Source organism: Coregonus lavaretus (genome assembly GCF_964263955.1).
Source record: "Coregonus lavaretus genome assembly, chromosome: 20".
In the NCBI taxonomy this organism is placed as follows: domain Eukaryota; kingdom Metazoa; phylum Chordata; class Actinopteri; order Salmoniformes; family Salmonidae; genus Coregonus; species Coregonus lavaretus.
The window spans coordinates 8045318-8068213 of record NC_140007.1 but is presented as its reverse complement, the minus strand read 5'-3'; the positions used below and the strand labels follow the sequence as shown (position 1 = coordinate 8068213).

Here is a 22896-nt window from a genome sequence, read left to right as displayed (position 1 = left end):
TCTGAACTGGTACCCCGTGTATATAGCCAAGTTATCATTACACATTATGTATCTATTATTACGTGTTTTCCTTCTCTATTTTCTTTCTCTCTGCACTGTTGGGAAGGGCCCGTAAGTAAGCATTTGTTTTGCTGTTAGTCCACAACTGTTGTTTATGAAGCATGTGATGAATAAAATGTCATCTGAATTTACTTCGGCAACCGAACTTCGACTTCCTTAAGAAAATGTTTTGTGTGTGCGAACAGCTGAATACACAAAAACCAACAAAAAAAGTCACAACATTTCGTCATAATACAGGCGTGAACTGTTTCGGCTGGGAAGCATGCGACCGGCTTTAGCTCGAAAGTGTGTGCGTGTCCCAACCTTCTGCTAATTAAGAGAGAAAGGCTCATTTCTGCTCTGGGGAGAGTTGGCTGGGAGAGTAGAGTGACTGAAGATCACTGGGCAGATTTGAGATAGCATCACAACAAAGAAGACAACTCATCAGGGTTTGTAGGTGCAGGGGTTAAAAACAAGCTTTACAAATCAATACAATAGTACAAAACACAGCTACAAAACTACTTCAAGCTCAAGTCTCTTTTTGTGCTTTTGACCAGGGAAGAGATTGAAGTAAACCAATATGAAATGAATGTGTGTGAATAGGCCATGCCCTACGGTACAGGTAGGGGGGAATGGACTCACTCTGAGTGGTGGGTAGGCAGCGATGGTGATCTTGGCGCTGAGGTGGACGTTGCCGTGGGTGTAGCTGACCGTCAGGGTTGTGTATCCTGGGGCTAGAGCCTGGGCCCTTACACCACTGCAGTGGTCCTGCCCTGGAGCCAGTCTACCTGTAGGGAGTGAGAGAGAGAGAGAGAGAGACATACGGCTGCAATTCCGGTCCTAGAGGACAACAAAGTCTACCTGCTTTCATATACATCTCTTATCCAACACAGACGCACAACAGACAACAATAAGATGCTTCAAGTCCAAGGCTAATCATAAAATGTATGAGGCGATTGAAGTGGTAGATATTATGCTCCTCCATGGATCAAGGGAAATTAAAACCGTAGTGCCAATCTGAGAAGGACATAAAAGACACTACAGAGGCTCTTTGTGAAGGCTCTGCCTCCCAGCTAGGTAAAGTATGGTCAGGGTTTTTCCTACAGGTTTCTATGAGCAGTGTATGGGGGCATGCCTCACCCTCCAGCAGCTGGAACACTCCCTGGGTCTCCTCCTCCACCTGCAGGCCAAAGTGACTGCAGTCGCTCAGCATCACCCGCTCCTCCACTCCCCACTTTCCCCCCTCCCCTAGCAGGCTAAAGATCCGGAGGGGCAGCTCCAGCACCAGGCTAATGCGGGCCTCCACCGGGCAGGGAGAGAAGTCCATCCCCACGGGCTCTACAACGTACACCTGGGGGTGGGGGTTAGGAGGACAGTGAGACCGGTCAGAAGAAACAGCTGAAGTCGAGACAATGGGAAGAGATCTTGTTACATTTTTCAATGGACTTGTTTAATTCTTTCATTTACGTAATATTCTTCCAAACATTATAGATTGACTAACCAGTACAGTTGTAATATCAGTTCATAAAGACGTAAGATAGGTAATGAGGTCATCTCACCTTCATCATTCCATAGTGCATTGGGTTGCGTACATCATGGGCGTACACCACACTGACGCCGATGTCACTGACTGTCGTCATCACTCCTTTCACTGTCACTGTGGCAACGGCTAGGTTAGAGGAGGACCAGCTGAAATTCCCACTGCCTCCCGCTGCCTGGGACACAATGCAACATGGGTAAATATTGACGCAGAGAAAATACAATACACCAACATCGAGAGACACTTCAACTTTTATCTGTCATTTTAAGCCAGTATCTGGCCATATACGAATTAGAAGGTAGTAATAAGAAGTAATGAAAGATGACAATATAAATGTCTAAATATTAAGGCTGTCCCCGAAAATACACTGCTCAAAGAAATAAAGGGAACACTTAAACAACACAATGTACAGTGGGGGAAAATAGTATTTAGTCAGTCACCAATTGTGCAAGTTCTCCCACTTAAAAAGATGAGAGGCCTGTAATTTTCATCATAGGTACACGTCAACTATGACAGACAAATTGAGATTTGTTTTTCCAGAAAATCACATTGTAGGATTTTTTATGAATTTATTTGCAAATTATGCTGGAAAATAAGTATTTGGTCACCTACAAACAAGCAAGATTTCTGGCTCTCACAGACCTGTAACTTCTTCTTTAAGAGGCTCCTCTGTCCTCCACTCGTTATCTGTTTGAACTTGTTATCAGTATAAAAGACACCTGTCCACAACCTCAAACAGTCACACTCCAAACTCCACTATGGCCAAGACCAAAGAGCTGTCAAAGGACACCAGAAATAAAATTGTAGACCTGCACCAGGCTGGGAAGACTGAATCTGCAATAGGTAAGCAGCTTGGTTTGAAGAAATCAACTGTGGGAGCATTTATTAGGAAATGGAAGACATATAAGACCACTGATAATCTCCCTCGATCTGGGGCTCCACGCAAGATCTCACCCCGTGGGGTCAAAATGATCACAAGAACGGGGGGGACCTAGTGAATGACCTGCAGAGAGCTGGGACCAAAGTAACAAAGCCTACCATCAGTAACACACTACGCCGCCAGGGAATCAAATCCTGCAGTGCCAGATGTGTCCCCCTGCTTAAGCCAGTACATGTCCAGGCCCGTCTGAAGTTTGCTAGAGTTCATTTGGATGATCCAGAAGAGGATTGGGAGAATGTCATATGGTCAGATTAAACCAAAATATAACTTTTTGGTAAAAACTCAACTCGTCGTGTTTGGAGGACAAAGAATGCTGAGTTCCATCCAAAGAACACCATACCTACTGTGAAGCATGGGGGTGGAAACATCATGCTTTGGGGCTGTTTTTCTGCAAAGGGACCAGGACGACTGATCCGTGTAAAGGAAAGAATGAATGGGGCCATGTATCGTGAGATTTTGAGTGAAAACCTCCTTCCATCAGCAAGGGCATTGAAGATGAAACGTGGCTGGGTCTTTCAGCATGACAATGATCCCAAACACACCGCCCGGGCAACGAAGGAGTGGCTTCGTAAGAAGCATTTCAAGGTCCTGGAGTGGCCTAGCCAGTCTCCAGATCACAATCCCATAGAAAATCTTTGGAGGGAGTTGAAAGTCCGTGTTGCCCAGCGACAGCCCCAAAACATCACTGCTCTAGAGGAGATCTGCATGGAGGAATGGGCCAAAATACCAGCAACAGTGTGTGAAAACCTTGTGAAGACTTACAGAAAACGTTTGACCTGTGTCATTGCCAACAAAGGGTATGTAACAAAGTATTGAGAAACTTTTGTTATTGACCAAATACTTATTTTCCACCATAATTTGCACATAAATTCATTAAAAATCCTACAATGTGATTTTCTGGAATTGTTTTTCTCATTTTGTCTGTCATAGTTGACGTGTACCTATGATGAAAATTACAGGCCTCTCTCATCTTTTTAAGTGGGAGAACTTGCACAATTGGTGGCTGACTAAATACTTTTTTCCCCCACTGTAACTCCAAGTCAATCACACTTCTGTGAAATCAAACTGTCCACTTAGGAAGCAACACTGATTGACAATACATTTCACATTCTGTTGTGCAAATGGAATAGACAACAGGTGGAAATTATAGGCAATTAGCAAGACACCCCCAATAAAGGACTGGTTTTGCAGGTGGAGACCACAGACCACTTCTCAGTTCCTATGCTTCCTGGCTGATGTTTTGGTCACTTTTGAATGCTGGCGGTGCTTTCACTCTAGTGGTAGCATGAGACGGAGTCTACAACCCACACAAGTGGCTCAGGTAGTGCAGCTCATCCAGGATGGCACATCAATGCGAGCTGTGGCAAGAAGGTTTGCTGTGTCTGTCAGTGTAGTATCCAGAGCATGGAGGCGCTACCAGGAGACAGGCCAGTACATCAGGAGACGTGGAGGAGGCCGTAGGAGGGGCAACAACCCAGCAGCAGGACTGCTACCTCCGCCTTTGTGCAAGGAGGAGCAGGAGGAGCACTGCCAGAGCCCTGCAAAATGACCTCCAGCAGGCTTACAGCCCAACACCGTGCAGGACGTTTGGCATTTGCCAGAGAACACCAAGATTGGCAAATTCGCCCCTGGCGCCCTGTGCTCTTCACAGATGAAAGCAGGTTCACACTGAGCACATGTGACAGACGTGACAGAGTCTGGAGACGCCGTGGAGAACGTTCTGCTGCCTGCAACATCCTCCAGCATGACCGGTTTGGCGGTGGGTCAGTCATAGTGTGGGGTGGCATTTCCTTGGGGGGCCGCACTGCCCTCCATGTGCTCGCCAGAGGTAGCCTGACTGCCATTAGGTACCGAGATGAGATCCTCAGACCCCTTGTGAGACCATATGCTGGTGCGGTTGGCCCTGGGTTCCTCCTAATGCAAGACAATGCTAGACCTCATGTGGCTGGAGTGTGCCAGCAGTTCCTGCAAGAGGAAGGCATTGATGCTATGGACTGGCCCGCCCGTTCCCCAGACCTGAATCCAATTGAGCACATCTGGGACATCATGTCTCGCTCCATCCACCAACGCCACGTTGCACCACAGACTGTCCAGGAGTTGGCGGATGCTTTAGTCCAGGTCTGGGAGGAGATCCCTCAGGAGACCATCCGCCACCTCATCAGGAGCATGCCCAGGCGTTGTAGGGAGGTCATACAGGCACGTGGAGGCCACACACACTACTGAGCCTCATTTTGACTTGTTTTAAGGACATTACATCAAAGTTGGATCAGCCTGTAGTGTGGTTTTCCACTTTAATTTTGAGGGTGACTCCAAATCCAGACCTCCATGGGTTGCTAAATTTGATTTCCATTGATAATTTTTATGTGATTTTGTTGTCAGCACATTCAACTATGTAAAGAAAAAAGTATTTAATAAGATTATTTCATTCATTCAGATCTAGAATGTGTTATTTTAGTGTTCCCTTTATTTTTTTGAGCAGTGTATATTGGTCGACCAAGAGTAGTCTGTTCTTTCGAACAGTCAAAATGTTAAAAAGTGTATTTTTTCATATAGACACATCCTATGTGTTTTAAATCATATCAACTATATGCACTGAGCTTGTCTGATGCTTAAAGTGCACTGTTTGATGAAGTAAAGAACACACACAAATTACTAGAGGGAGCAATTGATTTGACTGTACTCAGACTTGCTGCACAGTTTATCACGCTGTCCATGTTGCTGAAACTGCAACATACAGTGCATTCATAAAGTATTTAGACCCCTTCCCCTTTTTTTTATGTTCATCAACAGCCACACCATACCCCATAATGACAAAGTGAAAACAGTTTTTTTTTTTTTTTTACATTTTTGCAAATGTATTAGATGGGGCTTTATTCAATTGGCTGTGCTGATCAGCGTGGCTTTGTATCACATGGCTCTTAGAGGTCGTGCTAGAAATTCAAGGGAATAATTTTTTTAATAGGATCATACTCAGATTCACATAGCTTTGTGTTTCTATGATCATTCTATTATGGATGCCAGTCACACAGCAGTTTGGTGTTCCCAGTATTTCTCAACCAACTGAGCCATCAAGACCACATTTCAGAGCTACACAAGCTACATTAGGAATCTGTCGGCGCATAATGGACACTCCTCTCACTCTTAATGGCCTCTCCACTACACCTTTACAGTACATACTTGGTCAGTTTTACAAGTTGACAGTATCATACAGTGCATTCGGAAAGTATTCAGACCCTTTCCCCACATTTTGTTACGTTACTGCCTTATTCTCAAATCTACACCCAATACCCCATCATGACAAAGCGAAAACAGGTGATCCAATTTTTGCATATGTATTAAAAATAAAAACAGAAATACCTTATTTACATAAGAATTCAGACCCTTTGCTATGAGACTCGAAATTGAGCTCAGGTGCATCCTGTTTCCATTGATCATCCTTGAGAAGTTTCTGCAACATGATTGGAGTCCACCTGTGGTAAATCCAATTGATTGGAAATTATTTGGTAAGGCACACATCTGTCGATATAAGGTCCCACAGTTGACAGTGCATGCCAGGGCAAAAACCAAGCCATGAGGTCGAAGGAAATGTCCCTAGAGCTCTGAGACAGGATTGTGTCGAGGCACAGATCTGGGGAAGGGTGCCAAAACATTTCTGCAGCATTGAAGGTCCCCAAGAACACAGTGGAACCAAGACTCTTCCTAGACGTGGCCGCCCGGCCAAACTGAGCAATCAGGGGAGAAGGGCCTTGGTCGGGGAGGTAACCAAGAACCTGATGGTCACTCTGAAAGAGCTCATCTGTGGAGATGGGAGAACCTTTCAGAAGGACAACCATCTCTGCAGCACTCCACCAATCAGGCCTTTATGGTAGAGTGGCCAGACGGAAGCCACTCCTCAGTAAAAGGCACATGATAGCCCGCTTGGAGTTTGCCAAAAGGCACTTAAAGGACTCTCAGACCATGAGAAACAAGATTCTCTGGTCTGATGAAACCAAGATTGAACTCTTTGGCCTGAATGCCAAGTGTCACGTCTGAAGGAAACCTGGCACCATCCCTACGGTGAAACATGGTAGTGGGGATGTTTTTCAACGGCAGGGACTGGGAGACTAGTCAGGATCGAGGGAAAGATGAACGGAGCAAAGTACAGAGCTATCCTTAATGAAAACCTGCTCCAGAGCGCTCAGGACCTCAGACTGGGGAGAAGGTTCACCTTCCAACAGGACAACTACCCTAAGCACACAGCCAAGACAATGCAGGAGTGACTTCGGGACAAAAGTCTTTGAATGTCCTTGAGTGGCCCAGCCATAGACCAGACTTGATCCCGATCAAACATCTCTGGAGAGACCTGAAAATAGCTGTGCAGCGACACTCCCCATCCAACCTGACAGAGCTTGAGAGGATCTGCAGAGAATGGGAGAAACTCCCCAAATACAGGTGTGCCAAGCTTATAGCGTCATACCTAAGAAGACTCGAGGCTGTAATCACTGCCAAAGGTACTTCAACAAAATACTGAGTAAAGGGTCTGAATACTTATGTAAATGTGATATTTCAGTGTTTTATTTTTAATACATTTGCAAAAATTTCAACAAAAAAAACTGTTTTTGCTTTGTCATTATCGGGTATTGTGTTTAGATTGATGAGGGGAAAAAAACAATTTAATACATTTTAGAATAAGGCTGTAACGTAACAAAATGTGGAAAAAGTCAAGGGTTCTGAATTATTTTCGAATGCACTATAATTACAGCCATTTCTGACTGAAAAGTTCTGTCACCGAAATCCCTCATTTGTTTAGGAAAAACATTCCCTATTCCCTCAACCCTTGCTCTCTTTACATGACACATGTATGCATCGCATGCACGTGACCAATAGGGGAATGTTTACTGGTTGCTCCAGAGGTAAAAGAGAAGTCGGATGTGTGTAATAAATTTGACTAGTTGTGGGAAATACTGGAGATCAAGAAAAAGAACGTACGGAGCAAGCGCTGCGTGCATATTTTGTGTGCTGTTATATTACAATATAATTTTTCTGACAGTTTGGAACAATGTAAACACAAAATAAATTATAGCGTACCAGAGAGTCTGTTGTAATGTTTTTTTTGTTGTTTTTTTGTAAAGCCTTTATTACAGCAAAGACTAAAAACAGTCGCATTCATTTGTGAATGCAATTTCCGAAATGGAACGGTTTATATATATATATATATATACACACACATACACACACACACACATACATACACAAGTATTGAAATATAGGCTTAATTAAGTTACGATATTAAGACTAAACAGGATGCGCTCTTTGGCCTACAACTCGATGGTGGTTATACAAGGCTGCTATACTAAGATTACTAATGAGAACGACATTAGGCCGGACAAAACTGATTCACTGTTTAACGGATTTTCAGTACTAAGGAATAACAGGACTTTACCACATTGTCCTAGGCACTTATGCAGGCTCTAGGCCTAATGTGAACCTCAAGAGTTATATTATTCCATACCAAAACCTACACTATTTTTATTTAAAAGAACGCAGATGTTACAATGTTGTAATAACCATGAGAAATAAGACAATGTGACAGTTTCTTTATTCCTGATTTAAAAAAAGATCTCTGATAAAAATCAAGAACAGCTTCACAAGACACCATAACTAAAGTTGGCCATGTGCAGTAGATCACCTACTGGGTGTCAACAAACAATGGCGATTCAACACGTGGAATCGTCTGGAAATGAAAATGACGGCCAATGTTCTGTGGTCAGAGGCAATAGCACAATCACCTGCTGCTTTTTACTGTTCAACAGCACGGTCCGTTTAGTCCTTTATTTGTTTATTCTGGTCTCTAAGATGTCCATTTCTTTTTAAGATTTATTGGAGCTCTCGTAATGAATTGCTTCCCTTCTTGATGACACACTGGGCACATTGGCCTGACATGTTGGAATTGTTGTTTGAGCCTCACCACCTCTTCCCCCTCAAGAACATCTGGACATCCACAATGGACAAACACATCTGGGAATGACACTGTGATTTCTGAGTAATATTGTGTCTCCACTTGCATTCCACAGGTTAGCCCCTTGAAAGCAACTATCTGCTCGTGATATGGATAATCTTCTTGGAAAAGCTCTGAACCACATGTAGAAATGTTCTCGTCCCGAATGTGTTGGGACTGCTTTCTGTTCTTCTTTAGACAGCTTGCTTTAGGCATACAAGCACCTTGGTTTCTCACATTCAACACAGTTGATGGTCGCTCTCACCTTTGCACTGACCACGGCAGCACTCATCTTTACATTTTCTATATTTCTATATCATCCACACATAACATTTCACAGTCCTTCTGCAACATGCAGGCAAACTGTTTAATGTAGTTCCACTGTACTGTAACAAACTTTGGGTCTTGATGTCCTTTTCTTATCACCCGAGACTGGACCATGAACTTGAGGTCAAACATTCCGGTGTACTGGAGAGCAGACATGAACCATGGATTCTTGGGTGTAAACTGCTGTCTTAGCCACTGTATTGATGGGATTTTAGTTTCTGGTGGAAGCTGCTTTTCCACTGTGTCACGCAAGTCCTCAACTGATATAGCAAAAGGTAAGTACAAGTACTCCCCATGTCTGTGATCATTGACCTGAGCTGTGTATTCGTTAAAATACTTCTGTACTTCATCCCAAAAGGGCTGGAATGAGGATTGTGGTTTGCCATTCAGTTTCCTTAAATCCATGATCAGTTCTGGGTCATCACCATCAAGGAGGAACAAGGATATTCTCTCATCAAGTAGGCCCTGTTCATCATCGTTTGCTGAACTCTTGTCATCTGTCAGAAACCAATACATTTCTCTCAGGAAGTAGCTGTTCACTTTGGCAGCATGTGCGTATTTGTTGAGGAATGCTTTTTGCATTGCTCTAGTGTGGTATGTTGGTATTTATTTTCTCAGTGGGGAGATGACAGAAGCTTGCCTGGTCTCATGAACGCCATTGCTATGTGAGGATACCATCCATATGAAATGTCATATGAGTGCCTAGGTAGTTACCACAGGCATACTTGTACAAAGTGAAAGTCAATGGAAGTTTCAAATTGTCAATCCATTTCCTTCTCTGGAATCTATCCTCAGGAGCAAAGTCCAGTAGAAACAGGGGGTGGTATTGGGGCACTTTCTCCAAAGCTTGTAACAGAGTGCTGTACTGGGGGCTGACCGGTTCGCATTATGCTCTCACAGTGTAGCATAAAACATCAGACTCTGGTGTACGTAGGGGAGTGGGCTGTTGGTGACGTCTGGACATTGCTTGATTCACCTTCTCCAAGTGGGATGCATAAGTTGCTATGGACTCTGTTAGATGCACCACATCTTCTCTGAGATCTAATGTGAACAAGTAGGCAGGCAGTTTTAGTTCAGAGCTTTAAAACAAAGCTTACACTTACTTTTGAAAATAAACGTTTTACATTTCCTGAATAAATGGTGACATTTTACAATAGACACAGTATGTTTAACATGAATCTAAAAGGAGTAGTAGTGTGCCACAAACTTTATTGATATAGAAAAATGACAATACATTCATTAAAATACCTGTGAAGTGATTCCGGTGTGCCCAGGGCTGGGATATTGAGATAGAAAGCTGACTGCAATTATCCCGAAACTGATCTTGACTTAGTTTTGGTGCCTTGTGTCGTGTTTCCTGGTATCTGTTGTAGGATCCAAGGCCTTGAGGTAATTGCAGGAATCTGTCTGGTATGGCTAAGCCTCTCTCTTTTAACTTCTCTAGATGGGGGTCCATATACCAGAGTGCTTTTATAATCGGTTAATTAATGTCCAGGATACATGAAAAATTGGAGAAATCTGATTATCAGATTTTTATTATTAATACACAAATTAACATTAATGAACATTATTCACATATAATATTGCGTTCTATTATACATCCTATCATATTCTAAAAATGTTGGGGGAAAAAAGTAATGTATGAATGTATTATCAGTTCATTAATCTACTTAATTGTATAGCCTAACAAGGCTTTAACAAATTAAGACAATGCAAATATAAAAGGCCTATCATAGACTACCCTTTCTAGGAAAAATATGCTATTGTTAATAAAGGACAATCATTCGAATTAGGTCAAATGAATGTAACACTGGAAAAAGCGGAATCCAATCTCGTAATTTAATGTTATGTATAGGGTAATAGAGTAGACTATAAAAATACAAAAATCTAATTCAAGAATGATTAACAATAAATAATTGTAATCAAATTAAAATGCTTATGTATAATAATGAGTTCATTAACTGAATGCATCTCTATAGCCTATAGGTGTTAACAAAAGATTCATACAAATATGATTAGGCCTCTCATAGACTAGGCCTTGTAGGAAGAGGGTCAATCAAGTTACATCTGCCAAATTAATGTAGCATTGGAAGAAATACATAAAATCAAGCCATAGAGTATAGCCTGTCATCATCAAAATAAAAATAAATGGTTTATAACATGCACAATTAGAAGCATCAATCTATATAGAGCAAGCTTGACTAAATTCGAGCCCAGTAACTTCGCTCAACGCACCCTCCTTCGATTGTCTCGTCTGGCTGCTACCAAAAGCCCCCACCTTGGAGACCGTCGAGCACATCATTGTGCAGCTGCTGATCTGCATGAAGTGTGTGCGTGCTTTGCTGGACATGCTAGCTGTTTTCGGCGGCGCACCATCACTTCTAAACGCATTCCGTCTTGATGTTATCGGTTGGCCTACTATTACTGGTAGTACCGGTAAAACGTAAGTTATGAATCGCAAATCAACATACAGCTGACACTTCGTTTTCATCAATCATTTTGACTTCAATTTGGTTGTCCAAAATACTATCAGCTTGCACTGCATCTTTACTGATGAATGCCCTGATCTCTGGCCAGTCAATGGATTCAATGACATTGTTGTTTCGTCTATTAAAATCGCTTCTAATAGATCTGAAAATGATGCATTACCCCTGAAATTAACCGACTGTTTGTTTATGAGGGACGGCCCACGTTTAACCTGGAAACATAAATAGTAGGCATTTGCGCTGGCTTCAGCCATGACCACATGAGAGAGAAATGAAACATCTGCACGCCGCCTGCAGGTGCGAGCGTGTGTGTTACACTGTCCAATCCGAGGCTCGAACACGACTGTCCAATCCGAGGCTCGAACATGATCTGAGCGCGTGATCTGAGGCTGTTAAGTCTCTTGAGCATCAACTTGGGAAAGCCAAGGGAGAGCGGACAGTGCATTACAAACAAAGCTCCGCATATATTGCCCAAAACATTACACTTTATTTTATTTTTGCGGGGTGTGGAGAAAAGTAAGGCGGGGCATCCGTTAAACAGCAATTCAACTTTGTCTGGCCTTACTTATTATTATAACGATAATAATAATAATAATAATAACAATAAGGAGATCACGAAAAATGAGGGTTAGTATTAGAAATACTATTTCTTACAATTTGGACACTAAATAAAATACCAAAGAGGCTGTTCTAACGAAAATAAAGTATAAAGCCTTTATTACAGCATAGCAAATATTAAAAACAGCCAGATTTGTGAAATTGTTTATCCGACATGTTGTGGTTGCGTTAGGCTTGGTACTCACGGAATCAGTAGGTGTTAAACAAATACTCAAACAGAAGCAGGATCTGAATTACTTCTCCAGTCAAAAGTTTCAAATATAAAATAGCCACCCTTTGCCTTGATGACAGCTTTGCACACTCTTGGTATTCCCTCAACCAGCTTCACCTGGAATGCTTTTCCAACAGTCTTGAAGGAGTTCCCACATATGCTGAACACTTGTTGGCTGCTTTTCCTTCACTCTGCGGTCCGACTCATCCCAAACCATCTCAAGGTCGGGGATTGTGGAGGCCAGGTCATCTGATGCAGCACTCCATCACTCTCCTTCTTGGTAAAATAGCCCTTACACAACATGGAGGTGTGTTGGGTCATTGTCCTGTTGAAAAACAAATGATAGTCCCACTAAGCCCAAACCAGATGAGATGGCGTATCGCTGCAGAATGCTGTGGTAACCATGCTGGTTAAGTGTGCCTTGAATTCTAAATAAATCAGAGACAGTGTCACCAGCAAAGCATCCCCACACCATCACACCACCTCCTCCATGCTTTACGGTGGGAACTACACATGCGGCGATCATCCGTTCACCCACACCGCGTCTCACAAAGACACGGCGGTTGGAACCAAAAATCTCAAATTTGGACTCCAGACCAAAGTACAAATTTCCACTGGTCTAATGTCCATTGCTCGTGATTCTTGGCCCAAGCAGGTCTCTTCTTCTTATTGGTGTCCTTTAGTAGTGGTTTATTTGCAGCAATCCGACCATGAAGGCCTGATGCACATAGTCCCCTCTGAACAGTTGATGTTGAGATGTGTCTGTTACTTGAACTCTGTGAAGCATTTATTTGGGCTGCAATTTCTGAGGCTGGTAACTCTAATGAACTTATCCTCTGCAGCAGAGGTAACTCTGGGTCTTCCATTCCTGTGGCGGTCCTCATGAGAGCCAGTTTCATCATAGTGCTTTATGGTTTTTGCGACTGCACTGGAAGAAACTTTCAAAGCTCTTGAAATGTTCCGTATTGACCGACCTTCATGTCTTAAAGTAATGATGGACTGTCGTTTCTCTTTGCTGTTCTTGCCATAATTTGGATTTGGTATTTTACCAAATAGGGCTATCTTCTGTATACCCCCTTCTACCTTGTCACAACACAACTGATTGGCTCAAACGCATTAAGAAGGAAAGAAATTCCACAAATTAACTTGTAAGAAGGCACACCTGTTAATTGAAATGCATTCCAGGTGACTACCTCATAAAGCTGGTTGAGAGACAAGAGTGTGCAAGGCTGTCATCAAGGCAAAGGGTGGCTATTTGAAGAATCTCAAACATAAAATACATTTTGATTTGTTAAACACTTTTTTGGTTACTACATGATTCCATATGTGTTATTTCATAGTTTTGATGTCTTTACTATTATTCTACAATGTAGAAAATAGTAAAATGTAAGAAAAAACCTGGAATGAGTAGGTGTGTCTAAACTTTTGACTAGTACTGTATATATGGATGATCTATAATGCCAGGCATCTTTAACAGTTAGGATATTGATTATAGGCCTAATTAAGTTGGCGTTTCCTCTCTCCTCACTTTTCGTAGACAATTAAGACAAGTGCTGTTTCTCGTCTCCTAACGCCGCTGCTGCCTCCGCCGCATTGTTCTCAACACCAATATGCCATTCTGCACATAGTAACATGGTCTAGGAAAAGACGCCAAATCAATAGCGCACTGATGTTTCAGAGCCACAGACAGCGACCGCTATCCAATGCGGGAGAAAGCGCATTCGTTATAAAATAATATCATTTGTATTAGTGTTGTACCATTCTTCTTACGTAATATAACCATATACAATTTCACGTCTTAGTGATGGACTGTGCCATCCCCACGGCCTCCACGATAGATGAATCCACTCAGACAGGCACCAATCAGACAGGTACACCATTCAATTGTTATTATTTTTTGCTACTGCTTGACTAAAGAAATCTCAGTCGACCAACAGCCTATCAACCAAACAATAGACCAGTCGACTAAATGGGGTCAGCCCTACTAAATATAATCAAATCATACACAAACACACAACTTTATGCAAATCTAGAGGCTGATTTGAGAGATTCTTCAGCAACATGAGGTTCCAAAAGAAAGGACATCAGTGAACATACACTGGCTTGTATTAAAAAGGGACAAATACCTGTATTGTGTACTGGTAGGCTCCAACCTTTGGCTGCCATGGAAACGTGAGGATACTGGGACTGAGGACTATGGGATTGTAGATTTCTACATCCTGTTCATTGTGGACTGGGTTGGCCAGCTCATGGACTCTTCCATTCTAGAACAGAAAAACAACAACCTTGTTAAGACATAGCCAAGCTATTTTTAACTAATGATAATGATCTCTCCACAGTTGGATATAAGACAGTATAAAGTACTAAAGATAACACATACTCAAAATATCTGCGAAGAAACTAATTCAAGGTTATGACAAAACTCACTTGATCCACCACAGATTTGAGCACAGCTTCAATTAGTGTTAGCCCGTTTTTCAGAGCCTTGACACGGTGGTAGGACCCATTCAGGGAGGACTCCAGAATCTCAAAGTACTCCTCTGGAAAGGCAGCATCGATCCGAATGTTCTGCAGACAGAAACAATCAAGATAGTAGCACTTAAAAATACAGAAGGAAATAAGACAAAGAAGAACTGTTTTAAAGTGTGGAAAAAACAACCATCAAAGAGGACAAAAGATATAGGACAAAAATGTCCTAAATCTTCCTTTCCAGTATTTTTATGTCTCCCAGCTGTATTTCAGTCTGCAGTTCATTAAACATCAAGAGGAAGATGCCAAATTATACTGACAATAAATTCATTTTTCCATTTTATAAGTGGGAGAAGATTATGGAGAGTGACAGTGTTACAGATCTAACAAACAGATCAAACAAACAAACAATGACGGTATAGAATGAAGACAATTTAGGCAGAGCTTACTTACATCAGATAAGTAAATCCTATTGCTTGACTTGTCAAACACTTCGATGAGGATATTATACACTCGTCCTGTTTCCAGGACCCAGCTCTCTCCAGGATTAATCTTAAATCCTGGGAGAGAAAGACAATACAAGTTCAAATTTGAAGTGGAACAGTTTACTTTAAAATTAAAATCGCTTATACACGAGGATGAAAGCCTGCAAACATACCCAAGTATCCCGGTTCCACCACATACAGAGTCCCGTTGGGCAGGCGAGACACCCCTTGCATGCGAAGGCCTGAGCAATTGTTATTAGGGACAATAACATTAGGTACACAAAGAGTGGCATTCTTGGACCGTTTTTTTTTTTTGTTATACAGCCTCCTCTGACAACACGGTTCATGTCTCGTGTTTGTCAAGTGCACAATAAGACCCTAACCCAGCGGGTTGTAAGTAGAGAGCTTTAGCTAGTCAGTCTGTCAAGTCCTGTTATATTACTGCCCGTCTCTGCTCCACTAGGCGAACTCACCTCCTCTCTACATACAGATAAAGCACTGCAATCCACTGAGGAGGATATATTTAAGCACTAAGGCCCAATGTGGTGTAGTATATGGCCAATATACCACGGCTAAGGGCTGTATCCATGCACGACGCAACGCGTGCATGGATTAATCAACAGGAAAACGCTCATCCAGATGCAGCGCTCCTAGTGGCCGGGGACTTTAATGCAGGGAAACTTAAATCCGTTCTACCTAATTTCTACCAGCATGTTAAATGTGCAACCAGAGGAAAAAAAACTCTAGACCACCTTTACTCCACACACAGAGACGCATACAAAGCTCTCCCTCGCCCTCCATTTGGCAAATCTGACCATAACTCTATCCTCCTGATTCCTGCTTATAAGCTAAAACTAAAGCAGGAAGCACCAGTGACTCGGTTAATAAAAAAGTGGTCAGATGACGCAGATGCTAAGCTACAGGACTGTTTTGCTAGCACAGACTGGAACATGTTCCGGGATTCTTCAGACAGCATTGAGGAGTACACCACATCAGTCACTGGCTTCATCAATAAGTGCATCGATGATGTCGTCCCCATAGTGACCGTACGTACATACCCCAACCAGAAGCCATGGATTACAGGAAACATCCGCACTGAGCTAAAGGGTAGAGCTGCCGCTTTCAAGGAACGGGACTCTAACCCGGACGCTTATAAGAAATCCCGCTATGACCTCCGACGAACCATCAAACAGGCAAAGAGTCAATACAGGACTAAGATTGAATCGTACTACACTGGCTCTGACGCTCGTCGGATGTGGCAGGGCTTGAAAACTATTACAGACTACAAAGGGAAGCACAGCCGCGAGCTGCCCAGTGACACAAGCCTACCAGACGAGCTAAACCACTTCTATGCTCGCTTCGAGGCAAGCAACACTGAAGCATGCATGAGAGCACCAGCTGTTCCGGATGACTATGTGATCACGCTCTCCGTAGCCGATGTGAGTAAGACTTTTAAGCAGGTCAACATTCACAAGGCCGCAGGGCCATACGGATTACCAGGACGTGTACTCCGAGCATGTGCTGACCAACTGGCAAGTGTCTTCACTGACATTTTCAACATGTCCCTGACTGAGTCTGTAATACCAACATGTTTCAAGCAGACCACCATAGTCCCCGTGCCCAAGGACTCTAAGATAACCTGCCTAAATGACTACCGACCCGTAGCACTGACGTCTGTAGCCATGAAGTGCTTTGAAAGGCTGGTCATGGCTCACATCAACAGCATTATCCCAGAAACCCTAGACCCACTCCAATTTGCATACCGCCCCAACAGATCCACAGATGATGCAATCTCTATTGCACTCCACACTGCCCTTTCCCACCTGGACAAGAGGAACACCTACGTGAGAATGCTATTCATTGACTACAGCTCAGCATTCAACACCATAGTGCCCTCTAAGCTCATCACTAAGCTAAGGATCCTGGGACTAAACACCTCCCTCTGCAACTGGATCCTGGACTTCCTGACGGGCCGCTCCCAGGTGGTAAGGGTAGGTAACAACACATCTGCCACACTGATCCTCAACACGGGGGCCCCTCAGGGGTGCGTGCTCAGTCCCCTCCTGTACTCTCTGTTCACCCATGACTGCATGGCCAGGCATGACTCCAACACCATCATTAAGTTTGCCGACGACACAACAGTGGTAGGCCTGATCACCGACAACGATGAGACAGCCTATAGGGAGGAGGTCAGAGATCTGGCCGTGTGGTGCCAGGACAATAACCTCTCCCTCAACGTGACCAAGACAAAGGAGATGATTGTGGACTACAGGAAAAAAAAAGAGGACTGAGCACGCCCCCATTCTCATCGACGGGGCTGTAGTGGAACAGGTTGAGAGCTTCAAGTTCCTTGGTGTCCACATCACCAACGAACTATCATGGTCCAAACACACCAAGACAGTCGTGAAGAGGGCACGACAAAGCCTATTCCCCCTCAGGAGACTGCAAAGATTTGGCATGGGTCCTCAGATCCTCAAAAAATTCTACAGCTGCACCATCGAGAGCATCCTGACTGGTTGCATCACCGCCTGGTATGGCAACTGCTTGGCCTCCGACCGCAAGGCACTACAGAGGGTAGTGCGTACGGCCCAGTACATCACTGGGGCAAAGCTTCCTGCCATCCAGGACCTCTATACCAGGCGGTGTCAGAGGAAGGCCCTCAAAATTGTCAAAGACTCCAGCCACCCTAGTCATAGACTGTTCTCTCTGCTACCGCACGGCAAGCGGTACCGGAGTGCCAAGTCTAGGTCCAAAAGACTTCTCAACAGCTTCTACCCCCAAGCCATAAGACTCCTGAACAGCTAATCATGGCTACCCGGACTATTTGCACTGCCCCCCCACCCCATCCTTTCTACGCTGTTGCTACTCTGTTAAGTATTTATGCATAGTCACTTTAACTCTACCCACATGTACATATTACCTCAACTACCTTAACTAGCCGGTGCCCCCCGCACATTGACTCTGCAACGGTACCCCCCTGTATATATAGCCTCCCTACTGTCACTTTATTTTACTTCTGCTCTTTTTGTTCTCAACACTTTTTTTTTGTTGTTGTTTTATTTTTACTTTTTTTTGTTTAAAATAAATGCACTGTTGGTTAAGGGCTGTAAGTAAGCATTTCACTGTAATGTCTGCACCTGTTGTATTCGGCGCATGTGACCAATAAAATTTGATTTGATTTGATTTGATATACCACAAACCCCTGAGGTGCCTTATTGCTATTATAAACTGGTTGCCAACGTAATTAGAGCAGTAAAAATGTATGTTTTGTCATACCCGTGGTATACATACCACGGCTGTCAGCCAATCAGCATTCAGGGCTCGAACCATCCAGTTTATAAGATAGAATGGAACACTCAACTTCCTCCCTTCCTACACAGTACACCATTCATTTTACACACCATTGCATGTCATTACATTAACATAAACCATTATGCAACCCTGTTGATTTGACAGTGTTGTGACATGATTAGGGCTGTTACGGTGACCGTATTACCGACACACCGGCAGTCACAAGTCATGACCACAGTCAAATTCCACATAACCATTGAGTCACAGTAACTAGGCTTCTCCAAAACTGCGCTCTGATGGTCATTAGTAGCCTACCAAACTTGCTAACGGCCAGTCGCTAATGTACAGTATTTTCCCTCTAATCACTCTGACATCAATGCAAATGGCATCGAAAATCTAATCAAATACTTAATGAGAGCCCTGGCATTCAGAGTTTGAGTAGAATAGGATCACCTGTCGCGCAGCAAGAGCCAGCTCCTCATAGCTGGTTGATGCATGGAATGAAATAAGTGTTCCTGTAAGCCCATGTTGCACAACATTTCTATAGGCTATGCTATGCTATGCAATTGCGTGAGAAAACAGTGTTTTGATGGTCTATTAAAAAGAGGAAGATCCCATCAGCTTTCTATAGGCTAGGCCTACTATATTTATTTCTCAACATACCTAATATTAAGCACATTGCTTCTCTTTACAACCGGAGTAGCCTACCTGGCTGGCATGAAAATGAACCGAGGGAAAAGCGTCCTCCATTTGCTATTAAAGTGCATATGAATTACATGTCTTTTTTTACCCTGCTCCTGTTCCAACAGGTGCATAATAATGGCCCATTCTAAATCAAAACTAATTTCACACATATATTATTTAGTATATATAAAGACAAGATTACATTGAGAATAGTCTGATGGGTGACAATATTATCACTTGTGTGCAGTCTAAGGCATTTTTTTGTCACTTTTTCCAAATGATAGTCGCATGCATCATGTAGCCTAGCCCATAGGCCTATATGTTTTGAAAAGGTTTTGTATCACAATGCCTATAGGCCCAAGACCCCTGGAACACAGTTAGAGAGCACATAGCCTACGGAGCCTAGTGAAACACGTGTTCTTATAAGCCCTGTCAATGCGCAATCGTGTGTGAAAACAGAGTTTTGACTGGCCACTATTTAAAAGAGGATCCCAGCTTTCTCATGCTGCTATATTTATTGCTCAATTCTTAAAATTTAGCCCATTAATCCGCTTTACAAACAGTGTAGCTTACCTGGCATATTAAAAATTAAACGCACTAACCTCCATTCGAGTGCAGGCTACGATTACATTTTGCTTCTCCTCACATTTATTAGTAGGCTATATGTAAAGACCTGATTAAATTGAGAATAGTCTGATGGGTGAGAATATTATCAAGTGCTTGTCAAATTGTGAATGAGAGACTGATTAAGTGTGTGCGGTCTGTGCAAGAAACAGAACCGAGTGCTTGCCTTTCATGCAACTTTTTTCAAATCAGCATCAGTCACATCATGCAGCCTTAGAATGTATTAGAAATCAAAACATCAAGCTTAACGTTTGTATCTCAACTAAAGTTGGATAAATTACACTAAATTAAGCATATACGAGGACCTGTTTCTTTGTTAACTGCTCAACACAGAATAGCCGCATTTGCACACTCCATCAGAAATCGTTTGGGAAAAATATCCTTTCTATTTTATTCAGCTTTGTTCAATTGTATTGTTCTTCCTATAAAATAATGCCACTGGAACTAAGCAAATCTTGTCTGCTAAATGAACTAGTGTAGCCCACAGCCATATGGCATAGTCAGATCAGGGCTTAACATAAGGATGACTCAGAATACGCTATTCTGTTCTTCTGAAATAGGCTACATTTTCTTCATATCATGTTTGCATAGACTTACCTAAAAAAAATAATGGCATTATTGTGATGGTGTAGGCTATATTAAATGGATTTATTCAACTTTTTTAAATGTAGATGTTCCAAAAGGTCCACATCAGTGGCTTGTGGGCTATGGGTGGAAGCCATAGACGCAAAACGTGTTTATGTTAATTGACGGACAATTACCATGAGACACACTGTTATTTGCATGACAATCACCGGCTGACAAAATTTCATGATCGCCACAGCCCTAAATGTTGTTGTATAATTCCCAACTAATGTCATAGCACTGTAGAGGAGTCCAAAACTAATCAAGATCATGTAAAGTGTGATATGTCTTAAAGGATACTCTTATGATCCAGCACCACATTGATATGTCCCAGGTGCAGGGCATTGACAGTGGAGGTGCTCTGGTCCAGACTAGCCACGGCCAGCTCTGGGTTTCCATCAGGCCCTGCCACACTGTTCTGGAGGTGCAGCTCATACTGGTCACAGGGCATAGATAACTCTGGAACACAACAGAACTAACCTGGGTTAGCTCTTTATAATAAAAACCCATCTCCATCATTTACTTCATACACTTGTAACATGCCACCCTGAGCTGTGATATGAATATAATCTAACAATTTTTGGTACATGTGATTCAATACGTAATTTATTGTTAGTTTGCTTGACTGAGTAAGTTCAGACCCACCTGCGATCTTTCCCTGCCTGATCTTCTGGACCTTGTATTGGATGGATGTGCCCACCAGCAGGTAGACATCATGTGCAGGGCTCAGTAGGATATTCTCCAGAATCAGCAGTTTCACCTCTGCTGCACCGACATCCTGTGTGAAGGGCAGATACCATAGTTACGGCACAGCAAACGACACATGCCTTTTGACACGTCGAGAAACCAGACCAACTCGGTTACAGTATGATTCACACGCCATCAATAGCTCCCAACACTCCATCATGTACAAAACGACTTTAAATGTTTTGTATATACAGTGAGGGAAAAAAGTATTTGATCCCCTGCTGATTTTGTACGTTTGTCCACTGAAAAAGAAATGATCAGTCTATAATTTTAATGGTAGGTTTATTTGAACAGTGAGAGACAGAATAACACCAAAATAATGCAGAAAAACGCATGTAAAAAATGTTATAAATTGATTTGCATTTTAATGAGGGAAATAAATATTTGACCCCCTCTCAATCAGAAAGATTGAAGATTAGATTAGAAGCACACTCTTAAAGGGAGTGCTCCTAATCTCAGCTTGTTACCTGTATAAAAGACACCTGTCCACAGAAGCAATCAATCAATCAGATTCCAAACTCTCCACCATGGCCAAGACCAAAGAGCTCTCCAAGGATGTCAGGGACAAAATTGTAGACCTACACAAGGCTGGAATGGGCTACAAGACCATCGCCAAGCAGCTTGGTGAGAAGGTGACAACAGTTGGTGCGATTATTCGCAAATGGAAGGAACACAAAAGAACTGTCAATCTCCCTCGGCCTGGGGCTCCATGCAAGATCTCACCTCGTGGAGTTGCAATGATCATGAGAACGGTGAGGAATCAGCCCAGAACTACACGGGAGGATCTTGTCAATGATCTCAAGGCAGCTGGGACCATAGTCAACAAGAAAACAATTGGTAACACACTACACCGTGAAGGACTGAAATCCAGCAGCGCCCGCAAGGTCCCCCTGCTCAAGAAAGCACATATACAGGGCCGTCTGAAGTTTGCCAATGAACATCTGAATGATTCAGAGGAGAACTGGGTGAAAGTGTTGTGGCCAGATGAGACCAAAATGGAGCTCTTTGGCATCAACTCAACTCGCCGTGTTTGGAGGAGGAGGAATGCTGCCTATGACCCCAAGAACACCATCCCCACCGTCAAACATGGAGGTGGAAACATTATGCTTTGGGGGTGTTTTTCTGCTAAGGGGACAGGACAACTTCACCGCATCAAAGGGACGATGGACAGGGCCATGTACCGTCAAATCTTGGGTGAGAACCTCCTTCCCTCAGCCAGGGCATTGAAAATGGGTTGTGGATGAGTATTCCAGCATGAAAATGACCCTGAACACATGGCCAAGGCAACAAAGGAGTGGCTCAAGAAGAAGCACATTATGGTCCTGGAGTGGCCTAGGCAGTTTCCAGACCTTAATCCCATAGAAAATCTGTGGAGCGAGCTGAAGTTCGAGTTGCCAAACGTCAGGCTCGAAACCTTAATGACTTGGAGAAGCTCTACAAAGAGGAGTGGGACAAAATCCCTCCTGAGATGTGTGCAAACCTGGTTGCCAACTACAAGAAACGTGTGACCTCTGTGATTGCCAACAAGGGTTTTGCCACCAAGTACTAAGTCATGTTTTGCAGAGGGGTCAAATACTTATTTCCCTCGTTAAAATGCAAATCAATTTATACAATTTTTGACATGCGTTTTTCTTGATTTATTTGTTTTTATTCTGTCTCTCACTGTTCAAATAAACCTACCATTAAAATTATAGACTGATCATTTTTGTCAGTGGGCAAACGTACAAAATCAGCAGGGGATCAAATACTTTTTTCCCTCACTGTAATTGACTATTGTACAATACACCCTTCAGTGGTACTGTAATCTCTCTCTGTAATCGAAATGAGGCCTACC

At 42.9% G+C, this 22896-nt stretch overlaps 1 protein-coding gene across 1 annotated transcript in view; it reads right to left on the bottom strand.

Annotated features, from left to right (window-relative positions):
- The window catches only part of nup210 (nucleoporin 210), a 57883-nt gene that overhangs the window by 25857 nt on the left and 9130 nt on the right, over positions 1-22896 (bottom strand). Inside the window, exons 6-14 of the mRNA XM_084185168.1 lie at positions 20961-21093; positions 20616-20774; positions 15266-15334; positions 15061-15167; positions 14566-14706; positions 14265-14402; positions 1599-1754; positions 1180-1390; positions 682-827 (exon numbers count right to left, since the gene is read on the bottom strand). Coding sequence (XP_084041294.1) covers positions 682-827; positions 1180-1390; positions 1599-1754; positions 14265-14402; positions 14566-14706; positions 15061-15167; positions 15266-15334; positions 20616-20774; positions 20961-21093 — 1260 coding nt within the window. The remainder of the gene's footprint in view (positions 1-681; positions 828-1179; positions 1391-1598; positions 1755-14264; positions 14403-14565; positions 14707-15060; positions 15168-15265; positions 15335-20615; positions 20775-20960; positions 21094-22896) is intronic.